The sequence below is a fragment of the Bicyclus anynana genome, chromosome 4 (genome assembly GCF_947172395.1).
Source record: "Bicyclus anynana chromosome 4, ilBicAnyn1.1, whole genome shotgun sequence".
In the NCBI taxonomy this organism is placed as follows: Eukaryota; Metazoa; Arthropoda; class Insecta; order Lepidoptera; family Nymphalidae; genus Bicyclus; species Bicyclus anynana.
Genome location: NC_069086.1, coordinates 17,787,925 through 17,811,074, shown reverse-complemented (window position 1 = coordinate 17,811,074; position 23,150 = coordinate 17,787,925). Strand labels below are relative to the sequence as shown.

At 38.5% G+C, this 23,150-nt stretch overlaps 3 protein-coding genes across 3 annotated transcripts; 1 reads left to right on the top strand and 2 right to left on the bottom strand.

The window, feature by feature from the left end:
* Positions 1 to 127: 127 nt before the first annotated feature.
* On the top strand, positions 128 to 11,904 carry LOC112054596 (adenylate kinase 8-like). Its single transcript, XM_052891471.1, has 11 exons — positions 128 to 220; positions 1,323 to 1,458; positions 2,317 to 2,402; positions 2,491 to 2,596; positions 3,223 to 3,407; positions 4,753 to 4,966; positions 5,499 to 5,623; positions 6,769 to 6,860; positions 8,456 to 8,603; positions 10,214 to 10,301; positions 11,149 to 11,904. The coding sequence occupies exons 1-11, from the start codon at positions 128 to 130 to the stop codon at positions 11,256 to 11,258; spliced, it is 1,383 nt and encodes a 460-aa protein (XP_052747431.1). The 3' UTR covers positions 11,259 to 11,904.
* LOC112054595 (endoplasmic reticulum chaperone BiP) lies at positions 11,279 to 15,426 on the bottom strand. The gene is made up of 4 exons (XM_024094436.2): positions 15,268 to 15,426; positions 14,559 to 14,706; positions 12,651 to 14,280; positions 11,279 to 12,538 (listed from the first exon to the last, which is right to left on the bottom strand). Exons 2-4 carry the CDS (start codon positions 14,684 to 14,686, stop codon positions 12,320 to 12,322), a joined length of 1,977 nt encoding a protein of 658 aa, XP_023950204.1. The 5' UTR covers positions 14,687 to 14,706; positions 15,268 to 15,426; the 3' UTR covers positions 11,279 to 12,319.
* A 1,253-nt stretch (positions 15,427 to 16,679) lies between these two features.
* LOC112054597 (delta-aminolevulinic acid dehydratase) lies at positions 16,680 to 22,770 on the bottom strand. The gene is made up of 8 exons (XM_024094438.2): positions 22,501 to 22,770; positions 22,088 to 22,235; positions 21,315 to 21,534; positions 20,066 to 20,154; positions 19,482 to 19,625; positions 18,881 to 18,997; positions 18,422 to 18,515; positions 16,680 to 17,439 (listed from the first exon to the last, which is right to left on the bottom strand). Exons 1-8 carry the CDS (start codon positions 22,626 to 22,628, stop codon positions 17,375 to 17,377), a joined length of 1,005 nt encoding a protein of 334 aa, XP_023950206.1. The 5' UTR covers positions 22,629 to 22,770; the 3' UTR covers positions 16,680 to 17,374.
* Positions 22,771 to 23,150: the final 380 nt, after the last annotated feature.

The window sequence follows — 23,150 nt, the reverse complement described above, 5'->3', positions numbered from 1 at the left end:
ATAAACCATTGAGTATGAGTTCAGTTTGTTTAGTCTGTAATTTCGACATTTGAAAAAGAAGCGTTAAATTAAAATTTTAAAAGGAATAGGGTTTTCGTTTAGATAATTACAAGAAATTAATGAAATTATGACCGAAACTGATGCAACGGAAAGGCCTCTTGAAATGCCTCAAAAATTTTTGCCATATTTAGAAAAGTATCGAATTTATAAGCTATTGAAGGTCAGTGCTTGATTATGGAAAATTGATGCCCTAAAAAAATATTCTCCTGTGAGCCCCCTACAGTGAACTTTAAAGTATCATTAAAATCGCCGGCGAAGACGAGGTCCCCGATATCTAACGTCACCCGGACGTGGGTTTTCTAACTCACAATCTCGGGGGCGTCCGGACTGATTCACTCAGGTCACGCCCTCTATGCCGAGGTCCGAGTCTCATAGGAGACGCCCTTAGAGAGTCGTTTCGTCCTCTATCTTTATTTCAGCCTTCGGGTCTCAGGCGATGCTTCTGCGCTCGCCCAAACCCCCCGGTGACGGCGTAGTGGTCCCACATGGAGCCATCAGCACTTACTCAACACGAAAAAAAAAATCATGATAAAAAAATGTTTTTTAAAAACGTACTTTTAACAAAATATGTATCAATCAGCGTCAATATTTATGTAATTTCCTTAACTTGCACTTGCCCATTTTATTCTCGATCGTCTCTGGTGCTCCCCTAGACGGGATACCTTATGCGATTACATAATAGCTTAAAGGCTAATCCAGAACCGTTTAAAACAGTAGCGTAGCTAGGTAACCAAGGGCCCTGGTGCAAATAAAAAAATGGGCCCCACTACCATCTTAACTGGTTAGATTTTATCAATTAAAAATATTCATCAATCAAATCAATCAAAGTTCAGTTTGATCGTGATTTTTTGGCAAGGGCTCAGGGAGTTTGAGGGTCCCGGAGCATTGCACCGCCTAGCCCCTGGGTAGCTACGCCATTGGTTCAAGGTGGAGAATTGCTTATCAAAAGGTTTTGCAATACAAGATACACTTCTAATCCTTAATTCTCCTGTGATTTTATTACTACTATTATACTTTAAGCTTCGTTAATTTCCATTAAATAATTGTCACCATTATCATATTCCTCTTGCTCTTTTGGCTATCGTGCTTGCTTTACTACTGGAAGGTAAATACCTAATTGCGTCGAGTCTTACATTTTAATTCTTAAAACTAACCCACAGATCTAGAAGGTGCATATTTATTTGACTTTAAGATTACATTGAAATGAAAAATCGAAGCCATGGAAATTTTCCTAATTTTCTTTTCAATAATTATAATTAAAGGATATGCTACAAGATCTAGTGCTGAATCTGCCAAAAGATCATTTAAAGCACATGAAAGTCTACCTCAAGCGTCATTTGGACTCGTCTAAGGATGTCGATAGAGTCATCCTACTTGTTTCTCCGGAACTAAAAATAGGTAAACTTACCTACTTATATTTTCATATATCTTATCTATTGTTTTTTTTCTTTACAAGTTCAGCCCTTGAGTATCTACTATCTCACCCGATGGTATGTGACGATGCAATCTAAGATGTAAGCAGGCTAACTTCTTGGGAGTTGGATTAATATCCACACCCCTTTCGTTTTCTGCCCGACATCGTACCGGAACGCTAAATCGCTTGGCGGTACGTCTTTGCCGGTAGGGTAGTAACTAGCCATTGCCAAAGCCATCCACCAGCCAGACCTGGTCCAATTTAGAAAAACCTCAGATTCAGGTTCAGATTGAGGTTTTTTTCAATCGAGATAGCCTGGGATCGAATCCAGGACCTTCGTCTTGTAAATCCATTAAACATGCCACTGTGCCACGGAGGCCGTCAAACACTAGGTATATATCTATGAACGTTCTATTATTTTTTTCAGTTAATCCATTAAAATCACAGCGTAAGAATAAGAATAACAATAGGTACATATACTCAACCTATTTGATTTAAAAGCTAGCTAAAAACTTAAAACTCCATGATTTTGGGACCGCAGCTAAACGCGAGTGTTTGGGTTCGATTCCCGTCTGTTAGAGCATTACCATACCATACACTAGTCCGGTCTAGAAGCAGGGAATACTGAGCACAAATTAGTGTTTTACGAATATTCATCAAATCGTACAAAATTAACTTGACTTAAACCTATGCATGACTCGTTTTCATTTTTATAAAAAAAACCATGACCAACAATCGATGTCCCTTTTAAAACTTTTCAAAGATTAGAAATTGTCAAAAGGTGTGGGAGGGTTGAAAATTATGAATTAAAAGTTTGTGATATTAAGTATCTATTTTTTCAGACGTAAAGAAGTTAGTACACGATATGATAAAAGATTTTGGTTTTTACGTCATCACACGTCGCTGCGTGATGGATCGTTACGAAAAGGTTTTATTGATTACATTATTTAGCGTAATCGATAAAATAATTCGTTATCTAATGTAAGTATTATTTCAATGAAATATTTTAATTGCAGCATGATTCTTACGACCCCAATAGCATCTCTCCCGCGATGTTGTCAGAGATGACTAAATTGTTAACCCTCATTGACCCGGTACCGCAGACGGGTTGGCTTTTGTTCGGTAAATATATTGTTGTTTATCTATCAAAATATATAATATATAAGAGTAAGAGTGAGCGATAGAAACCTTGAGTGTTGTGTGTAACTGAGTGCTTTAAAAACTTACGAGCTGATTACTGTTAGCGTATCCATAGCATAGTAGTTTCTTTAAAAACTTACGAGCTGATTACTGTTAGCGTATCCATAGCATAGTAGTATTTAGTTAATTGCTTATTCACATACTTTAAACCGACTTCCAAAAAGGAGGAGGTTCTACGTTCGGCTGTATTTAGGTGGATAGCGTTGACATGCATCTGCATAAGATAAGACTTACAATTGCGTTATCAACTTATGGATAAGGTTTTAACTAAATAATACTATGGGTACTCTACAACTGTTTAGTTAGAACAAGTAAAAGTTACCAAAGATAAGTCATGAGTTTATGTGTCTTCAAATCCAAATCGATTCGGTGTGTTAACCGGAAAAAGGTAACAGACAAACAGTAAGACATGCCTTAATAATATTTTAGTCTTGCGTGCGTGGAAACTATTAGCCTAAACCCACTCATTCTGAGAAGAGACGACTGACGAACTCAACAGTGAGCTGAATGATGATGAATGTATATTAGCTAAAGCTACCGTCTGTCAGACCACCCTTGTACGGTGCGCGAGGCTCGCTGCCTGCAGCAAGACGGCGTGCTGCCCACGGTGACGCTGGCGCTGTCCCCGCCTGCGCCGCTGGCGCCGCCCTCGCCCGACCCGCACACACCGCATCGCTCCTTCTACCAACAGGACTTCGAGGGACTGAAGATAGCTTACAAAGCTACACTTAAGGTTTAAGTCTTGGGACCATCAAAGTAACAAGGGAAAATAAATTACTAAGAAGCCTTGAGAGGCCGAACTCAAAACAGATAGGTCTATGGTTACATGAACTGTCGTTGGACTATTGTCGTACCACGAGATGTCAGGGGTCCAATCTCCAGCCGTTGGACTAAAATATGGTCGTACCACAAGAGCTCCAGGGTGACACTGACGCTGTCCCCTCCCACCAGTCCTGGATTACCTAAGCTATTTAAGCAATTGTAATCAATTGCTAAAATCTCTAAGGGAAAAAAGCAAGCACATGAAGTTGAGCCATCATTTATTTCAAAATCCGCGCCTTTGAAATTGACGTTAATATGACCTATATTCTATATATTATTTTACATTTTTTTTAAAAAACTCTTTGTAGTTCACTTAAGGATAAGGAGTCCCACAGAGGAAGATTGTTTAGGCTATCAAGTTACCTTAATCCGGCACTGCCATTCACGCCCGTCCCGCGCAATCGAGGGATTGAAGATAGTCCACACTAAAGAAATTACTAAAAAGCCTTGTACGGTTAAGAGATCGGACTCTAAACAGAGAGAGGTGTTATATCCCCGCTCATTAAAGTATTGTCGTGTCACGAGAAGTCTATGATTCGAACTCCGGTCGTTGGACTGTTGTCTGACCATGAGAAATCTTCGGTTTGAGCTCTGGCTATTAGACTATTGTCCGAGGTCGGAGGTCGAAGATCTTGGGATGGCCCAGCACATTAAACTATTGTCGTAATTCGTACCACCAGAGTTCTAAAGTCCGGTTTGAGCCACGGCAGTTACATTCTTTGTTACGGACTATCGCCGGCTTTATTACATTTACCGGCTACATTTACCAGCTTTCCACTTCTTTGAAATAGAAATACCTATTGTAATATAATTAATATGTATTGGTCATAAATAAATATCGAATTGGTCGAATTGAAATCCTCCTTTAAAAACAGTTAAAAACATAACAATACAATAATAATGTAGGTAAGTATTACCTATAAAAAATACACTATTTAGTTAACATGCCTATTATTATTATATTATAGTTGATATAGAGGTGTTCTGATACTTATTTAGGTACCATACTTAATATCAAGTATTTTTAGTCTTGATTTGTCTACATAGTCGAGGTGTTATGTGTCGCACAATTTTAAAATAATACCTAATAAACGATTTTTCTCTTTTTGGGTTCATTTACACGAGCAGCACAGAGCACTTTGCAACTGCTACTGACGACTGTCGTCGAAACGTCTGCGACTGACGTCGGTAGCAGTTGCCTTTGTCGTTGGCAACATGCTGATCGTGTAAATGATGCCTTTCTAAAAAACCTATAGGAAGTTTACATAGAGCCCAACCAGCCCCTGGAGCAGACCGCGGCTCAGTGCATGCGCGCCGTCCGCGCTGCGGCCGCGGGCGCGCAGGGCTCCGGGCAGGGCTTCCACGCGACGGGCGCGCCCGGCGTGTACCGGGTGCTGCTGATTGGGCCCTCGGGCTGCGGCCGCGCCACGCAGGCCCGCGCCACCTCCAGGCACTTCGACCTTGTGCATTGTATGATCATGGTTACTTTTAATCGGCTTCCGAACCTAAAGACAGAAGCGTTGCTTTATGTGAAAAGTTCTTTAGAGACGGGGCATTTTTGGGATGAGGCAACATTACTTACAAAAAAATTAGGTAACCTTTATCAACGACCAGTCGATCGCACATAATATGATAATAAGTAACAATGCGCAGTCTAAGGTGGTAGTAAGCTAACTTGGAAAAGATAGAAGTTGATTCTACCTATATCTTTGACGGTTTCTAGTTCTACGAATCAACCGGAAAGTTAAATCGCTTGTCTTGTCCATATTTACCAGTAGGTAGACGTAGAATCTGAATCAGAATATATTCTGTGGTAGGGTAGGGTAGTAACAAGCCAGAACTGACGCTACTTTAATTAATATTCTCAAACGCTGTTTTTTTACCACGACCTACATCCGAAGCCAAACTGACTCCCGATTATATTGACTAGGTATATTATTCATATTACCTATCTATAGTGAATTCCAATTATATTGACTAGGTATATTATACCTATCTATAGTGAATTTCCGAGATCTGTTGAACGAAGCGCGCGCCCGCGCTGACGAGACCGCTGAGCGACTACGCAAGTTTGGCCTCAGCGAGCAGCTGAAGGCGGAGATAGTCAAACGACGCATTGCTGAGAAGGTACGGTTATAGAAGTAGATATTTTTGTGAATCACCTCGTCTGAGAAAGTACTATCACGTCCACCATGCTTATTTCTGCTGACAATCAGCATTGTGCGAGGTTCTGAAGGGTATTGGTTGCCGGTGTAATTAAAGGCTAATAAGGCTTAACCTACGGCTCTGATTGTATACAGGCAATGGCGTAGCTACAAAGTGGCTAGGGTGTGCAATGCCCCGGGGCCCCTCAAGATAAGGGGGGCCTCGAATCCGTATTAGAAAATCGTGAACGAACAACAAAAAAGAGTCAGCTGATGTTAAAGAAACTATAAAACATGAATATTTGTATGTTAAGTGATTAATATTATATTTTTTCAGTTTAGGTATAAAGCTACGTTTTTGTTTATTTACAATGACTTACTTTGATTAAAACAATAATTTTCAACTAAATTAACTACCTAAACATATTATGAAAAGTACATATAACTTAGTATTTTTATGTATTTGTATATATTTAATATTTTTACTTGAATAAACCAAACTGGTTTAAATAGTGTGGAGCCCTATTTTTTAATTTGCACCGGGGCCCTTGGTTACCTAGCTACGCCACTGGACACAGAGCGGCACTTTGTAGAATTTACGCCTTAACATTAAGCGGGACATTTACTTGGTTCGTAATTTTTAATATAGAAAAAAATCAGCCTGACCAGAAAAATAAGAAACCTCTTCACGTTGCGGAAAAACGAACTAATTTATTCTACTAAGTATAATAGTTCTGTTGCCTCAAATACAGGCATTTATTTTTATAGTCAGGCTATATATTCTACAAGCTTTTATTGTTTGACTTGATCGAGCTGCAATACCTATGGTGCACATGTATTATTTTACTCTTAAATATATTGAAAAACTAATATAATTAGTTTGAGTTTAGTTTGCGTAAACCGCATATGACGTCATGGTAAATCCAGTATGGCGAATTCTTTATTTCTATTACCAAAAATGAATTACAGTATTACGTATGTGAAAAAATTCTTAAAAAATAATTTTATAAGGTACATACTAATATTATAGATGTATAAGATAAGATTTCAGTGTATAAAACATTGAACTGTTTACAAACTGAACATTAATTAATAACTTCATATTTTCCTCTGCTCTTCGTGTTATAGGACTGTATCGATCAGGGCTGGGTGCTGGCGGGGTACCCCATGACTGGTGCCGATTTTGAACACTTGGATCGCATGCCGACACCACCTAACCGGTAAACTATTATTTCTATTGTGAATAATGATAACACACAGGCTACTTTTCACCCCGGAAAAATTCATGGCTCTCGCGGAATTTGTAAAAAATACAATTTCACGCGAATCGAGACGCCGGCTTAGTACTTCATAAGATTAGCGCGTTTATTCGTTCAATCAAACAAACTCTTCAGCTTTATAATTTTAAGTAAGTATAGATTTTGTAAATTCGCTTTCACTGACAAGTTAGAAAGCAATAACAACTGGTTCACGTGAACACAATACTCATGCTTATGCACTACAGTCTATCGCTTCAAACGCACCTAAACGTAAACCGGCGAAAGTTGCAGCTTGCATATCGAGAAAGTATACATACTGACGTTAGGTAAAAGCTACCTTTGAGATATACTTACATACCTCAACGTATGTAGATATATCTCAAATATATATATATATATTGTAGTTAGATTATACGTCACACTCCTAATCTGTAAACGTAACCGAAAGACCCAGAAGGAAGCTTTTGATGTAGGTAGGCACCTACTACCTTCGCCACAAAATTCAAGTCCACTCTGAAAACTAAGAGTGAAAAACTTTGTGCAGTGGCGTAGCGTGCTTTGGAGAGGCCTTGTATCAAAATTCTTTGGGAGGCCCAAATGAAGGGTAGGTAAAGATTTCTAACAAAAGAAACAAAAATGTCGCTTAAAATAAATATGACAGTTACTTAACCTATGTGGAATGTTACCAGCTTTTAGGCGCAAACTTATCCAGGGAAAATAAGAGATGGTGGATTACCTACATTTTACTAATTTTTAACCGACTTCAAAAAGGAGGAGGTTCTCAATTCGGTCGGTATTTTTTTTTTTTTTTTTTTTTTTTATGTATGTACACCGATTACTCAAAGACGCCTGGACCGATTTCAAAAATTCTTTTTTTGTTTGAAACGGTATAGTCCCCATTTGGTCCCATTGCCATCATGACAAGATCTGATGATGGAATCCTGGAGAAATTGAGGGGAACTTTCGAAAATTATATGGGTGTCTAGTGTGTTCGTATACTTTTCCATTTAGTACCTTTAAGAAATACAAAATTATGAAGGTTTAAAATCGATCTGATGATGGAGTCATAAAACAGACGAGGGAACTCCTTGGCGATTTACAGCAGTTACCTTGTGTTTGTGCTTGATTAATTTGTATTAATGAGAACTTTCCATATAGATAGGTTGTGACTGTCATTTAGGGGTTTGGTGATGAAGACCAAGGACAATTAAGGGAACTCCTTAACAGTTTATTGCTTTCACACGTAAAAGTAGTCCGGGGCCCTGTATCTTTGATTTGACTATTGAGAATTTTATTTATATTGAGTAGATTACGAAATGTAAAAAATGTGTACCTAATTTATTTTTAATGCCTTTTTTATTTTTTATTTGAAGACAACCCTAACGTTGTTTGAGTAGATTATTATAGATAAAAACTGTAGGTAAATAAAACGGCTTGCTAATAATTTTGTTCGAACTGAATTGAGCCGTATTGTGTCGTAGCGAGAGTCGCTATTTATTTTAACGACGTTGCGGAGTGAATCTTCTGTAATTGTACATATCTTTTCTGTGCTTCAGTATAATATTTCTAAACGTACCGCGCGCGGTGTGCAAGTCGCGAGTGCTGTCCCGCGGCGTGGACTGGTGCACCGGCAAGGACGCTCCGCTCGGCTCTGGCGGACGGGTGCTGCCGCGCGGTCCGGACGCGGCGCAGGTGGACGAAGAGGTACCACCCAGCGCCGGCCCGAAGTAAATTTTAGAATGGAGCGAGATCCAATTATGGCGCCTCTCCTGTTTGCTCCTAATAATATGTACCTACCAGCGCCGGCCCGAAGTAAATTTTAGAATGGGGCGAGATCCAATTATGGCGCCTTTCCTGTTTGCTCCTAACATTATATACTAAGGACGTGTGAAAAGTTCGTAGCCTAACGTATATCGGAATGTCACACATTTTTAACCGACTTCAAAAAAGGAGGAGGAGGTTTCTCAATTCGACCGTTCGTTTTCGATTCGATTCAAGCCGTTTAAATCATAAAGATTTTAACTGGATTTTCAGACACTTCTTTCAGATACGGCTTTAATTAACACAGCACTAACTTGGTACCGCCTTCAAACTGATCAGAAGGTAGATGTTATGTTTCGCTACAAAGATCGAAAAGATTTCTTTTCGATCTTGTCTTTACCATTTCGGCGCCCCCTAGGATTTGGCGCCTGGAGCGACCGCTCCGTTCGCCGTATGGACGGTCCGGCCCTGTACCTACCTATACTAGTAATTGTGAGTGCAAAGTAAGTATGGAACGTGAAGATCTCGACAGTACTCTGGAGTGACCATCGTTCTTTACCATTTAGGCGCCCTCTAGGATTTGGCGCCTGGAGCGACTGCTCCGTTCGCCATATGGACGGGCCTGGTACCACCACGTTATAACTGTCGCAGGGTAACATCAGCGGGTGGAGCACTATAAAACAAATCAATTCAAGAATCAAACTTGCTTTTATTGAATTAAATTTACAACATTATGGGTTTTGGTTTATCACCGCATGGCTGGCTAGACCAAAGAGATAGAGCCAGAAAAAACACATATGACAAGCTTACATAGAATGACCTTACAATGATGATGAATGAGTGTTTCCATAATAGATTATAAAAGAGATGTAGACGCATAGACAATATTTCCAACAATAACGAGACGGGTAGCAGCGACAGTGTTTGTCACATCGTTATGTGGTAGAAAACACCTATAGCACATACCTGAGTGTATCACTCCGGGCGCCCACGCCGTTGGTGTTACGGTCTGAAATACATTAGCATCATGCAGCGTGCACATGCGTGCGGGCGCGCTCGCCGTGGTGTGCTGCTCTTCGGTTGCGCATCTTTCACTTTTCAGGCGTAAGTATTGAGACGTACTAAAGTATGCTGCGGGGCAACATTCACCTATTTAGACAGTCGATCTGAAAGAGTAGTCTCCATTCGTGCGTCGGAGCTGACACACTTTTTTTTGTTCTCTACAAGTTAGCCCTTGACTACAATCTCACCTGATGGTAAGTGATGATGCAATCTAAGATGGAAGCGGGCTAACTTGTTATGAGTGGGATGAAATCCTTACTCCTTTCGGTTTCTACACATCGTACCGGAACGCTAAATCGCTTGACGTCTTTGTCGGTAGGGTAACTAGCCAAGGCCAAAGCCTCCCACCAGCCACAAAACCAATCAAGAAAACTTCAATCGACCCAGGACCTTCGTCTTGTGAATTCACCGCGCATACCACTGTGCCACGGAGGCCGTCTTTACCGCCTTGGCAGTTCAAACTAATTTTGACTAAACCAATGTTTACCCAGCTTGATAACTACTTCAGCGAAAACTTGGCGGAGCTGAGAGCTGCGGCTGGGATTACTGCCGTGGAAGTTGATGGCACCAAACCCATTGGTTAGAAATTTTCTCCTAATTGCTGTTGCAAAATCAAAATCGGTTCAGCAATATTTAAAAATGCAGATTCAGTACTCGGAACGAACATAACGAAAGAAAATCCAGAATAGGGTTCCTTCATTAACCCCAAACGATACAAGAGTGGTGTTATAAGTTTAACTTGTCTGTCTGTCGCACTATAGCTCCCGATTCGATGAAGCGATTTCAATTTAGTTTATTTTGTATGAAAGGTGATTTAAGTGCGAGTTTTATAGACATGTTTGATCAAAATCGGTTAAGCCGTTTAAAAGTTCTGGGGGGGGGACTAAACGTGGGGAAGAATACCGAATGTCGACAAATATATTCGAGTGGGGTCACAGAAAACATAATAAGGTTGGGGTTTCAAATGAAATAGAATATTGATGACTTGATCGAGTGTAATTAGTGACCTTCGGGGGTTTTTCATTTGTTACACTAAGCGTTCATTTACTACTAGCGCCTGCGACTTCGTTCGCTTGTAATTGAATTTTTTTAAAAAGTCCAGCGGGATCCATGATTTTTCCAGGTTAAATATTACCTCTATCTTCAGTGAAAGTATTTACCCACCGTTTACGTCAGACGCTTCTATTTATATGTACCTACTAGCTGACGCCGCGCGGTTTCACCCGCGTGGTTCCCGTTCCCGTAGGAATACAGGGATAATTTATAGCCTATAGGTTTCCTCGATAAATGGGCTTTCTAACACTGAAAGAATTTTTCAAATCAGACTAGTAGTTTCTGAGATTAGCGCGTTCAAGCAAACAAACTCTTCAGCTTTATAATATTAGTATAGAAGTATAGATTAGTATAATTTATATATTTTATATAGATGAAGTTCAAGTGAAAGTGCAAGCGGCTATCATGGCATCGCCGAGCTTCAACATCGAATGCAGTTCTCAGCTACGCAACGTTGAACACGCCGACGAGCTCATGTATTGAAAGAAAATAAAATGAACATATTCATAGAAAACTTTTTTTATTTATGTACCTTGGTACTTAACTTTATCCGAAGAATTATTATTATTTAACTACAATAAAACACAGACTAAACGAAAAAGACAATGCTGTTCCTGTAAAATATTGGCAGAGATAATGTTAAAAATTACAGTACAGTAAATTAATCTTATTCGTTTGGCCTGTGCAATTAAATTACTGCTAATTAAGAACTAACAATTCAGCAGTCTCAAAAAACAATTAATTACTATTATTCAGTTATCGGGAATGAATCTATAAATACATGTATAATTGAGGTAGTCTCAGTGTGATGGGAGACTAAAAATCGCATAGCGGGCATCTGGAACTCTCGACTCTAATTGATTTCAATACATTAAAAAAAATGCTTCAACTTATACAAATCAATCATTCAAACATACAATGTGCGGCGGTTAATAAAGGTTCTACAGATGTGCCAACATGACTACAACTAAGAATGTATGCCAAACAAAAGTGTCAAGTTGATGATGGTAGTTGGCATATCTGCAGATTCTTTAACACGAGAGCTTCGACAAGGTATGACTCGGTCCTGCCGAACCACCACACTCCGTTCATACAACATACATACACTTCATACATTCACACTAATAAATACACAACACGATCTTAAACACTTCATATTCTAAGTTATGTATCGTGACAGGTTATGTACACAACATGCAACTACAGTGAGATATACAATTGCATTGAGTGAATTGTTATTTGGTAAGTTTTAATCTTAAGAGAGACATCATTGAAAAAGTTTGAAGTTCATAATTCCATGGATATTTTGTTAAATAACTAAATGCAATTATAAATCAGCCCTAACATTAAAGTATGACAACAAGACAATTATTTAACATACACTTGCCGAGTCTTCTAAGATACATAGAAGTTATATGAAGATTTTTATAAATTCACGCAATAACACAATTGCAATAATCATAGTTCTGTGCATGTACGTAATCTGCAGTGACCTGCACGGAGATCACATTTGGCTATGATCACACTGTTTACAGTTCGTTTTGTTACAATTCATCTTTGAACTCGTCGTCGTCACCGGGAGCGCCCTGGGGAGGCACACCACCTTGTCCCTGGTATAACTTGGCAATGATGGGCTGTACAACATCTTCCAATGTCTTCTTCTGTTTCTTGTAGTCCTCAGAGTCAGCCTCCTGGTTGTCTTCTAACCATTTGATCGCAGCATCAATAGCTTCATCCATCTTGGTCTTTTCATCATCTGAGACCTGTAACAATAAGAAAATAATTTTTTATTCTCCATTTATCTAAATTCAGATTTTCAATGTTATTTTATAGTTTTTATTGTTTGAAAAAGAAAAAAAATAAAGTAATACCAACCTTGCCACCCAGTTTCTCCTTATCCTGAAGCTGGTTCTTAATAGAGTAAGCATAACTCTCAAGCTCATTTCTGGACTCAACTCGCTCCTTTAGCTTTTTGTCATCATCAGCAAACTTCTCTGCATCCTTGATCATTCTCTCAATATCCTCAGGCGTTAATCTGTTCTGGTCGTTGGTAATGACGATCTTCTCCCTGTTTCCTGTACCCTTATCCTCGGCAGACACTTGCAGGATACCATTGGCGTCAATTTCGAAAGTAACCTCGATTTGCGGGATTCCTCTGGGCGCAGGTGGGATGCCAGTTAGATCGAACTTTCCGAGCAAGTGGTTGTCTTTTGTCATTGGACGTTCACCTTCGTAAACTTGGATGGTGACTGTGTGTTGGTTGTCACTTGCGGTGGAGAAGATCTGAGATTTCTTGGTAGGAATGACAGTGTTACGTGGAATCAGTTTGGTCATAACTCCACCGACGGTTTCAATACCCATAGTTAGAGGGTTGACGTCCAGAAGTACGATCGCGTCAGTGTCCTGCTCGCCACTCAGTACTCCAGCTTGTACCGCGGCACCATAAGCGACAGCCTCGTCAGGGTTGATGCCTCGGGAAGGCTCTTTGCCATTGAAGAATTCTTTAACCAACTGTTGTACTTTAGGAATACGAGTAGAACCTCCGACCAACACAATTTCATCAACATCCTTCTTGTTCATGTCAGCATCTTCCAACACTTTCTGTACTGGTTTAAGAGTAGATCTGAACAGATCCATGTTCAATTCCTCAAACTTAGCCCTAGTGAGGGTTTCAGAGAAATCTTCACCTTCGAAGAATGATTCGATTTCAATCTTGACTTGGTGGCTGGATGAAAGGGCTCTCTTAGCTTTCTCGACTTCACGACGCAGTTTCTGTACAGCACGGTTGTCTTTCCTGATGTCCTTACCCTTCTTCTTCTTGTATAACTTGATGAAGTGTTCCATGACCCTTTGGTCGAAGTCTTCACCTCCCAAATGCGTGTCACCATTGGTAGCTACTACTTCAAAAACGCCATTATCGATCGTCAAAAGCGACACGTCGAAAGTACCACCACCCAAGTCAAATACTAGAACGTTCTTTTCACCATCCTTCTTGTCAAGACCGTAGGCAATAGCTGCAGCAGTAGGCTCATTGATGATTCTCATGACATTAAGACCAGCGATCACTCCAGCATCTTTAGTAGCTTGACGTTGAGCATCGTTGAAGTAAGCGGGAACAGTGACGACAGCATGGGTGACCTTCTTGCCGAGGTAGGCTTCAGCAGTTTCCTTCATCTTAGTTAAAACCATGGCTGAGACCTCTTCAGGGGCGAAGACCTTTTCACCTTGTGCAGTTTTGACAGCAACATGAGGTTTGCTGTTCTTCTCTACAACTTTGAAGGGGAAGAACTTAACATCATGCTGTACAGTGGTGTCAGTCCATTCACGACCAATTAGACGCTTAGCATCAAAGACTGTGTTCTCAGGGTTAGTCGTCAGCTGGTTCTTGGCTGCATCACCAATGAGACGCTCGCCGTCAGCTGTGAATGCTACATAGGATGGAGTGATACGGTTACCCTGGTCATTGGCAATAATTTCTACTCGTCCATTCTTGTATACACCCACACTGTGAACAAGGAAATTTTTTTATTAGTTCTTAATCAAATAGATCATCAATCAAATTATTTTCACAATGCTGAGATAAGATTAGAATTTAAAATCCATTATAATTATTTAAAAAAATCTTAAATTGAACCTATTTTTTATGGAAATTAAATTTAAAAAAAAAAATTAGGAATTTTATTTAATTTTTTTTTACAATGCATTTCAGGTTATCAATTCCTAGAGAATTTCTAGTCCATATGTCATACTTATGACTAGAACTTAAGGTTTTTCTGTACTCACCAAGAGTATGTGGTGCCCAAGTCGATACCGATAACTGTGCCGATTTCTTTATCTTTCTCCTTCTTCTCCTCGGCGCAGACCGCCAGCACACACGCCAAAGCTAGCAAGTACCACCGCATTTTCACCATGCAAATCTAGCACTATAAATCTGTAACAAAATATACGAAATTGAAAAAAATACATTTCAAACCTTTTATTTCATAAATATTATGTAGAAAGTAGCGAAAATCACCAGTAAAATTTAGTTAATATATGATAAAGTTCAATAATCTCTCAAGGACATACAGATTTGTGTATAGGACACGTCATGCATAATGTGATTCGTGTCACATTTTACCGGTGTAAAATGAAGAAATTATGGACCTATTCTAAAAATAGGGCACTGTGCTTTGAATTTGTACAGCTATGGAAGAAAGTAACGGGTTATCGTAACGGTACGGCATACCTACTCGCACAGAGGACAACGCGCCGGCCCACAAAAATGTCTATCGAGAATATTCTACAATCGTCTGGATCGATGAGCTAAAGCATATTTTGGATTCTAACTATGATTTATTCCATTTTACGTTGTGAAATATAAAAATAATTACACGTGAATTGGAAAAAGATCAAGTTTCATTGAAATTAAAACGTCAAATCAGATTGATTTATTGAGGTTATAAAAATACATCGAGAACGTTTTAAGGATTAATTATTTAATGTAACTTACCAAAAAATTAATAAATCTCGTTGTAATTTGAATAAAAATTCACTGACACGTCGAATTTACACAGAAGGAACTCTTGAAAAAATCACTATACACGCTCTGTTACTTTCGGTAGTTTGACAAAGACTGAATTTGTCCACGCCGCCATCTCAGTTATTTAGCGCTTGTGTTGATCGTGTTCTGTTGCTATTGGCTGAGATTTTGATGACGTTTATTAACGTTCTAAACGATTGGGTCATGCTTACCGATTTGTACTCATCTGATTGGCCCACGTTTATAACTGGTAAACTCATTCATATAGAGATGAGTTGTAAAGCACGGGATTGGTCACGTACATTTTTGGCGTAAACTTTAAAATTTCGAAAGTCCCACGTAACGCAACTTTTCTCGATGTTTCGTATTGATTTTGAATATGACTCATTGAGTATTTTTATAATATTTTATTAAAAATAATAAATAATACACTTCTGTAAGCATAATTGTTTATTTTTATGCTAGCCTCAGTAATATTTTGCAAGTTTGTAATCGAGCCTCGATGTTTTTCTTTACCTCTTTATTAATTTTACTGTCTTAAACTACGACACTATGTAGTATGTATATCGTCGTACCTATTGGTCTTAAGAATAAAAAATTCAATTATTTTTAAAAGGTAAAATTAGAAAACGGGATTCCCCCTTGTAGGAAAAAGTGGAAAGTCTAAAAAAATTATGCGCTTGCTTTTAGCTATTCCAACATTAACTTCGTTCTTTTCAAAGTTATTAATTTATGAGATTATTTTGAACATTTTTTTTCGTATTTCATACACAATTTCATTTTAAGAATATCGATGTTTGGAAGTTCCCATTCAGACTTTGATTCCAAGATGAAAATAACGTGGATAAAAATAATTGTTGTCTGTCGACATATTTGAAATCCATTCTGAACTAATAAAAATGTTATGTAAATTTTTATATGTCTTATCATCAACTTAAGTATATACTACTTTGGTCGAAGCATCTTATAATAATTAATATGTATTCTCTGTATTAAATAGGCAAAGTTTACTCTTCTGTAATTATCTCAATCATCTCCATACCGGGTCTTAAATATATGATCTTAATATATAAATGCGAAGGGTTGTTCATCACGAAATATGATTTACAAAAATTTTTGGCAGGAAAGTAGTTTATACCCTATATAAATTCTACTCTATGGTATCCACTATAAGAAAGGATTTTGCGGAGGTCTAAAGGCGGACGGAGTCGCGGGCGTCCGCTAGTACTTGTATGAAACAACATTGGTACACCATTTATAACTTCAGAACGGCTGAACAGATCCAGATGAAATTTAGCACAGAGGAGGATTTCTACGGAAACAGGATGTCTGCGGGTAAAACAACAGGACAAAACTAGTAATGAATAAATAAAAAAGTAAAATGAGCAGATAAAAATAATAATTTATTAAAAATCAACATTAAACTTACAACAGTACATGTACTTATGAGACCGTATTACACATTTCATTTATTTACTTACAAAATTAAACAATGTCAGGCACCCAATTCATATAAACCTACCTAATGTATACAAATATAATATAAATTCTTGTCTTTTGGGAAAGTGAGAACCAGCTTAGCACATACAATAACTACATGTATTTAATTGATTACTCTAGTATTAAACATTTTTTATTTCTTTGTTGGCAGTACACATTGAGTATGGCTTTAGTATGGAGTGAGAGATCGCCCGGGTTCGAGTCCTGAGTGGAGCTATAAAATATTGAGCTATTTTGTCTTTATTTATAAAATCAGTGGTGTTACACCCCATTACGAAGAGCATTTTAATCCGTCGTTATCAATCTCAGTGACATTTGATAGTAATTGTTACAGCATCCAACATTATCATTGTAATGTTAGCCACCCACCATCCAATAAGCCCACATGCCTGCAGCGCTAACGGCTTGACGTCGTGTTTTGGTCAAGTGCATGACATCATGTCAAACTTTTTCACTCCCCTCCCACACATCAATGTGTGACGAAATTTTTGCAGAGTCCCCAGATATTATATCTCTGTTTTTTAAATTTACCAGCAACAAATTATATTTTATTATTATTTAAAATTTTATTATAATATTATTGTTTATTGCCAATTATGTTTAGAATAAGCGGCGCGAAGTACGTGATGATGCAATCCGCACCTGAAAACAAGAAACAATATTATCAGTTAGTTCGTTATCAACCCATACTAGGCTCACTGCTGAGCTCGAGTCTCCTCTCCGATTGAGAGGGATGAGGCCAATAGTCCACCACGTTGCCCAATGCGGATTGGCAGACTTCACACACGCAGAAAATTAAGAAAATTCTCTGGTATGCAGGTTTCCTCACGATGTTTTGATATTGTCAGTATGCAGGATAAATTACAATTCTATCAGAAGTATTTTTTATTGTTTTATTTTATTTTTATTCTTAACAAGTTAGCCCTTGACTACAATCTCACCTGATGGTAAGTGATGATACAGTCTAAGATGGAAGCGGGCTAACTTGTTAGGAGGAGGATGAAAATCAACACCCCTTTTCGGTTTCTACACGACATCGTACCGGAACGCTAAATCGCTTGGCGGTACGTCTTTGCCGGTAGGGTGGTAACTAGCCACGGCCGAAGCCTCCCACCAGCCAGACCTGGACAAATTAAGAAAATCTCAATCTGCCCAGCCGGGGATCGAACCCAGGACCTCCGTCTTGTATATCCACCGCACATACCACTGCGCCACGGAGGCCGTCAAAGTTGGGTGGAGGGTAGTTTACCAAAAGTTGTTACTAACTAGATGTTTTTTTACTGTTGCTTAATTAACAGTTATACAACTGAACAGCCACAATGTCCTACAAATTGCGTGGTACATTATCTCGTTCCGACGCTGAAATTATCATTACCTGGTACTGGTACCATTACCAGTTAGCTACCAAAACAAGAATTTTCTTAAATAAAAAAGTTGTGTCTTATCAAGATAAAGCTAGTCACGGAAAATTACAGATTTTTATTATTTTTTGGGTATTTTATATATTTCTAATTTTAGAGTGATCCGACTTTGTATTTGTACGTTTTGCTAAAACGCGGAGTGCGCCAGGCCTGTTATTACGTCCAATTCAAACGATCTTCCGAGAGTAAAAAGTTGAACTGACCAGCTCTTCGCATGCAGGTGAGGGTCTCCATCAGCGTGGTGCGCACCTCCGCGTCGTCTCCGCATCGGCTGATCATCGCGTACTCACCCGACACCTGGGTATAAAATATTCATATTATTATTGTAATAGAACAATGCAACTGACTATATAAATGGTGAAAAAATAAGATTAAATTGAAAGTTAGTCAATAGTCCATATTCATTTATTTCAATTAGTTAAAACAGAGATTAGCAAAAAAATAAACAAAACAAAAATGACCATAATAATTTATAAAAAAAAACATACATACAGTCGAACGTAGAACCTCCTCCTTTTTGGAAGTCGGTTAATAAACTCTTTAAACTCTTTACACAGGAACCCTATTATTCATGTAAATTAGCTTCATAGAAACTAAAAAAAATATATATTCAACCACAGCACTCTCTACACATTAGCTCTCTACACACTTATGATTCATACCTGATAAATAAACAGTGGGTGGTGCGGGTACCGGTCCTTGGTCTGGCGCACGATGTCGAGGTAGGGCAGGCCCGGCTTCACCATCAGGAAGTCCGCGCCCTCCGCCACGTCGCGCGCCTGCAGTACAAGACCCATTAGTTACACAGAATATTTTAATTAGTCTAAGTTATACACGGGCTTCTCATTATAAGAAATATTGGCACTCCCATGTATGGACATACATAGGCAAAGGCCGAGGCTATCAACGCTCCAGCAGTTGGCTTTTTTTGCCACAAAATGGCCCGTCGACGACACGAACTACTTACGCTACTGGTTGGCTGTGGTCGCAAATGTTACAGAGTACCTGTGACAAGCCGACGGTCGATAGATTTTCGGGCTACTGCTGTTGTTATTCACCTCACGGAATACTGGCTGGCCAGGCAACAAACGCTGTCACAGAACTAGTGCGGGAACGCTCATATAGGCAGCATAGGCAGCTTAGTATCAACGAACAGTCATGCTGACCCGGTCTACGGCCAATTGCCAGGTAACCTTCAGCTAAGCTGGTCGTTGTCGTGGCTACGTAGTAACTTGCTACTCTGCCAATATCACCGACACTCACCGCAGCTCTGGCGGCGAGCCCCGCGCTGCCGGGCGGCAGCTGGTAGCACTTCCTGTCGCCCGCCATCGGGGAGCTCTTCATCGTGTCGCGGAACGGGCCGTACATCGACGACGCGAACTTGCACGAGTACGACAGCACTGACACCTGCAAATATAAAATTCTTTGATATATATTATACACACATTATTAAGAGCCGAGACAGCTCAGTGGATATAATTCTGGAGGGCGTGGGTTCGAATCCGGTCCGGGGCGTGCACCTCCCAACTTTTCAGTTGTGTCATTTTACGAAATTAAATATCACGTGTCTCTAACGGTGAAGGAAAACATCGTAAGGAAACTGCATACCAGAGAATTTTCTTAATTCTCTGCGTGTGTGTTGTCTGCCAATCAGCATTGGGCCAGCGTGGTGGACTATTGGCCGACGAACCCCTCTCATTCTGAGAGGAGACTGGAGCTCAGCAGTGAGCCGAATATGGGTTGATAACAATTAAAAAGCAAAATTAAATTGTCACAGAAAATTAGTAATGTGTGAATGCATTATTTGCAAAATGTTTTAGAAAATATATCAACAGGAAACAGCATACCCTGTTTTGAAGTTTGTTTGCAACTAGCGCGTCTTTAATTGCTTTTATCCTGTTGTCCATCATGTCAGACGGAGCAACAATGTCTGCTCCTGGAAATTATAAGCATTATTTTTAGTTGATCTTCCTTGGACACATATTAAATAGTTTAATTTGTCATCTATCCTAATATTATAAAGCTAAAGAGTTTGTTTGTTTGGTTGAACGCGCTAATCTCAGGAACTACTGGTCTGATTTGATAAATTCTTTTAGTGTTAGATAGCTCATTTATCGAGGAAGGCTATAGGCTTATATATTTTATCCCCGTATACCTACGGAAACGGGAACCACGCGGGTGAAACCGCGCGAAGATAACGAATACCCTGGCAGCTTCTATTTTCTTCTACAGCCTGCAGAATGGGTTTCTTAAAGTTAAGAGTGAATAGGCATCTTCTATGTAAGCATTTTCTGCCATGAATCTACTATTCACCAGGTCAGGCGTTATTGCAGTTGTGTAGTCTATGAAAGAGACAAGACAGCATAGCATTCTTAGACACTACAAAGCAATGTGTGCTAAATAGTTTTGAATCCCTTGTTTTAATCAAGTGTATTAATTAAGTAATGAAAAGATTAAATTCAAAAGAAGGATTTTCTTGAATGTTTCTGTTAAAAAAAAACTTTATTGAACATGATTTTTCATTAAGCAATTCAATTAAACTGTGGGTTTAATAATTAAAAAAAATCTAGAACACTGTTTCTTTCAATAGCCATATTTAAATTGTTATCAGTAGTTACAAGTTATTTTAACAGCTGTTTATCTTTGGCTGCCATTTGCTTATACAAACCTCACCCCAAATGACCTTGCTGTATAATCACATTATTAAAGACACTGCCAAAATTACTTTCATTATAATTAATAGACTGAGGGACTGTGACAGCGAGATCTCATTTTGGGAAGGCAGCAACCTAAACACAAACAAGCTTTTTTTTAAATTTTTGTCAGTGTCTGTCTATTTTTTCGGACTCATCTTTGAAATGGATAGACTGATCTTAATGGGACTTTTACTTAAAGATGCAATTTACAGGTTAATTTTATCACAGAAAAATTAATGGATCCCAAAAAATTTGTAAAGCACTGATTTACAAGTTTACTTATTAATAACTACACATAACTGGTAATTTGAAAATTGCTATTAAATAAAATTGGACCAGGGTTCAAGACTTTACATTTCTCTTAAGCTATAAATGCCTTAACATAACTCTAAAATAATACCTGCTTTAGCATAAGCCAATGCAACTTCAGCTATCCTCGTCACAGAGGAGGCGTGGTCTATAGCACCAGTGTCACCCAGCAGACCACAGTGGCCGTGCGAGGTGTAAGGGCACAGACACACATCACATGCTATTACCAGTTCGGGAAATGTTTCTCTCAGTCTCGGCAGAGCTTTTATTACTGGGTTCTCAGCTGAATCTGCACTGGAACCTGAGGCATCCTAGATTTGTAATGGAATTTGATTAAAATAACAATATCATTTATGTACTTTGAGCATTATAGAACATTTGCTAAAGTGTGGCATGTAGAAACAAAACAAAATTACTTCTTGATTACTGAACGCTTTGAAAGTAAAATAAAAAATCAACTATTTTTATTGTTTTTTTTTACTATATGCATATCTATATAAATAAAAAATAAATCCATATATCTCATGGTTACGCCATCACGTGTGAACAGCTGGACCAATTTCACAATTTTTTTGTATTTGTTGTTGTCAAGAGAAGGTTCTTATGACAGAAAATAAATAAAAAATTGGGCGGAAAATTAGAAAAGGGGGTAGACGTAAGGTAGGGTATGGAAAGGGTTTTACCTCTGATCTTATCCAATTACAGAAGGAGTCTTTTAATTTCTATCTTGGAAGAATGTCCAATGCTTTAAATATGGGATGGGACAAGCTGATGAAATGAGAGCTCTACATAATACTTTTTGGTCATATCATAAGAGAGAGTAGTTCTAGTATTGTTTATGTCAAAAATTAAAAATAAAATTACCTTGGGCAGAGTCTCAACTATTCCAAATATAAGTATGGATTTTAAGCCCTTTTCTATGAGTTCTGAAAGAGCTGGTATTAATTTGTTGATTCCATATCTAAACACATTCGGCATGCTTGACACTGCTTGCATGGCTTCCTCATTTTCCCTAAAAAAATTAAATTAAATCAAAGAACTGTATATACAGTCATCCTAAATATTATAAATGGATCAGTGAGAATGTTTGGTTGTTGTTGCACTTTGTCGCTCGACTATTTATCACAAATCTTTGCATACCTTTCACCTGGAATTCTATATGTCTGATAGGTGTTAACTTTTTTACTTTTGCTGCTACTGAAGCATTGGAGATTGTACTTATTATTTACAATATAAAAGTACAAGAAACATATTATTATTTTAAATACAAAACTTACAGTAAGAAAACTGGATACATAATATTGTGGGGTTCAATGCTCGTGTTGGGTTCTTGTAACTTCCTGAGTGTCGAATTAAAGTAGCCACCTTGTAGGACATGTTCAGGACTTAAAAATAACGAATTCATTATGGTAAAGTTTTAAGCAAATTATTTTATTTTTAGATTCAAAATACAAATTAAAATACTAAAAGTTGAGATTTGAGAAACTTTGGAGTTTGGATTCGATTTGGAATTTCGGAAACGTCAAAATTCAAATCGGCAAACCACAGACCATGTCTAGTCACAGACGACAAATGAAGATTCTGTCATTGTCATTTTGTGAACCATAGAACCACAGGCTCATGCTGTCAACATTTAAAGTTAGTAAGTTAAGTACACCACAAACGGCTAAAAAGATTTACACCATCTGTTTGGAGTACATATTAGTGTTCTGTGCTCTACACACGATGAACGGCCTCTAATTTTTAAATTGGTTAACAAATGACGAAGTTTTGAGGTACAAACATTAAAAATAAAAACATACGCACGTAAATGCGTATGTTTTTAAATATGTATATACGTGCATATTGAGAACCTCCTCCTTTTTTTTGAAGTCGGTTAAGAAAAAAAGATCACACAACGTGCAAATTCCTCCGGGGACGAAGACAA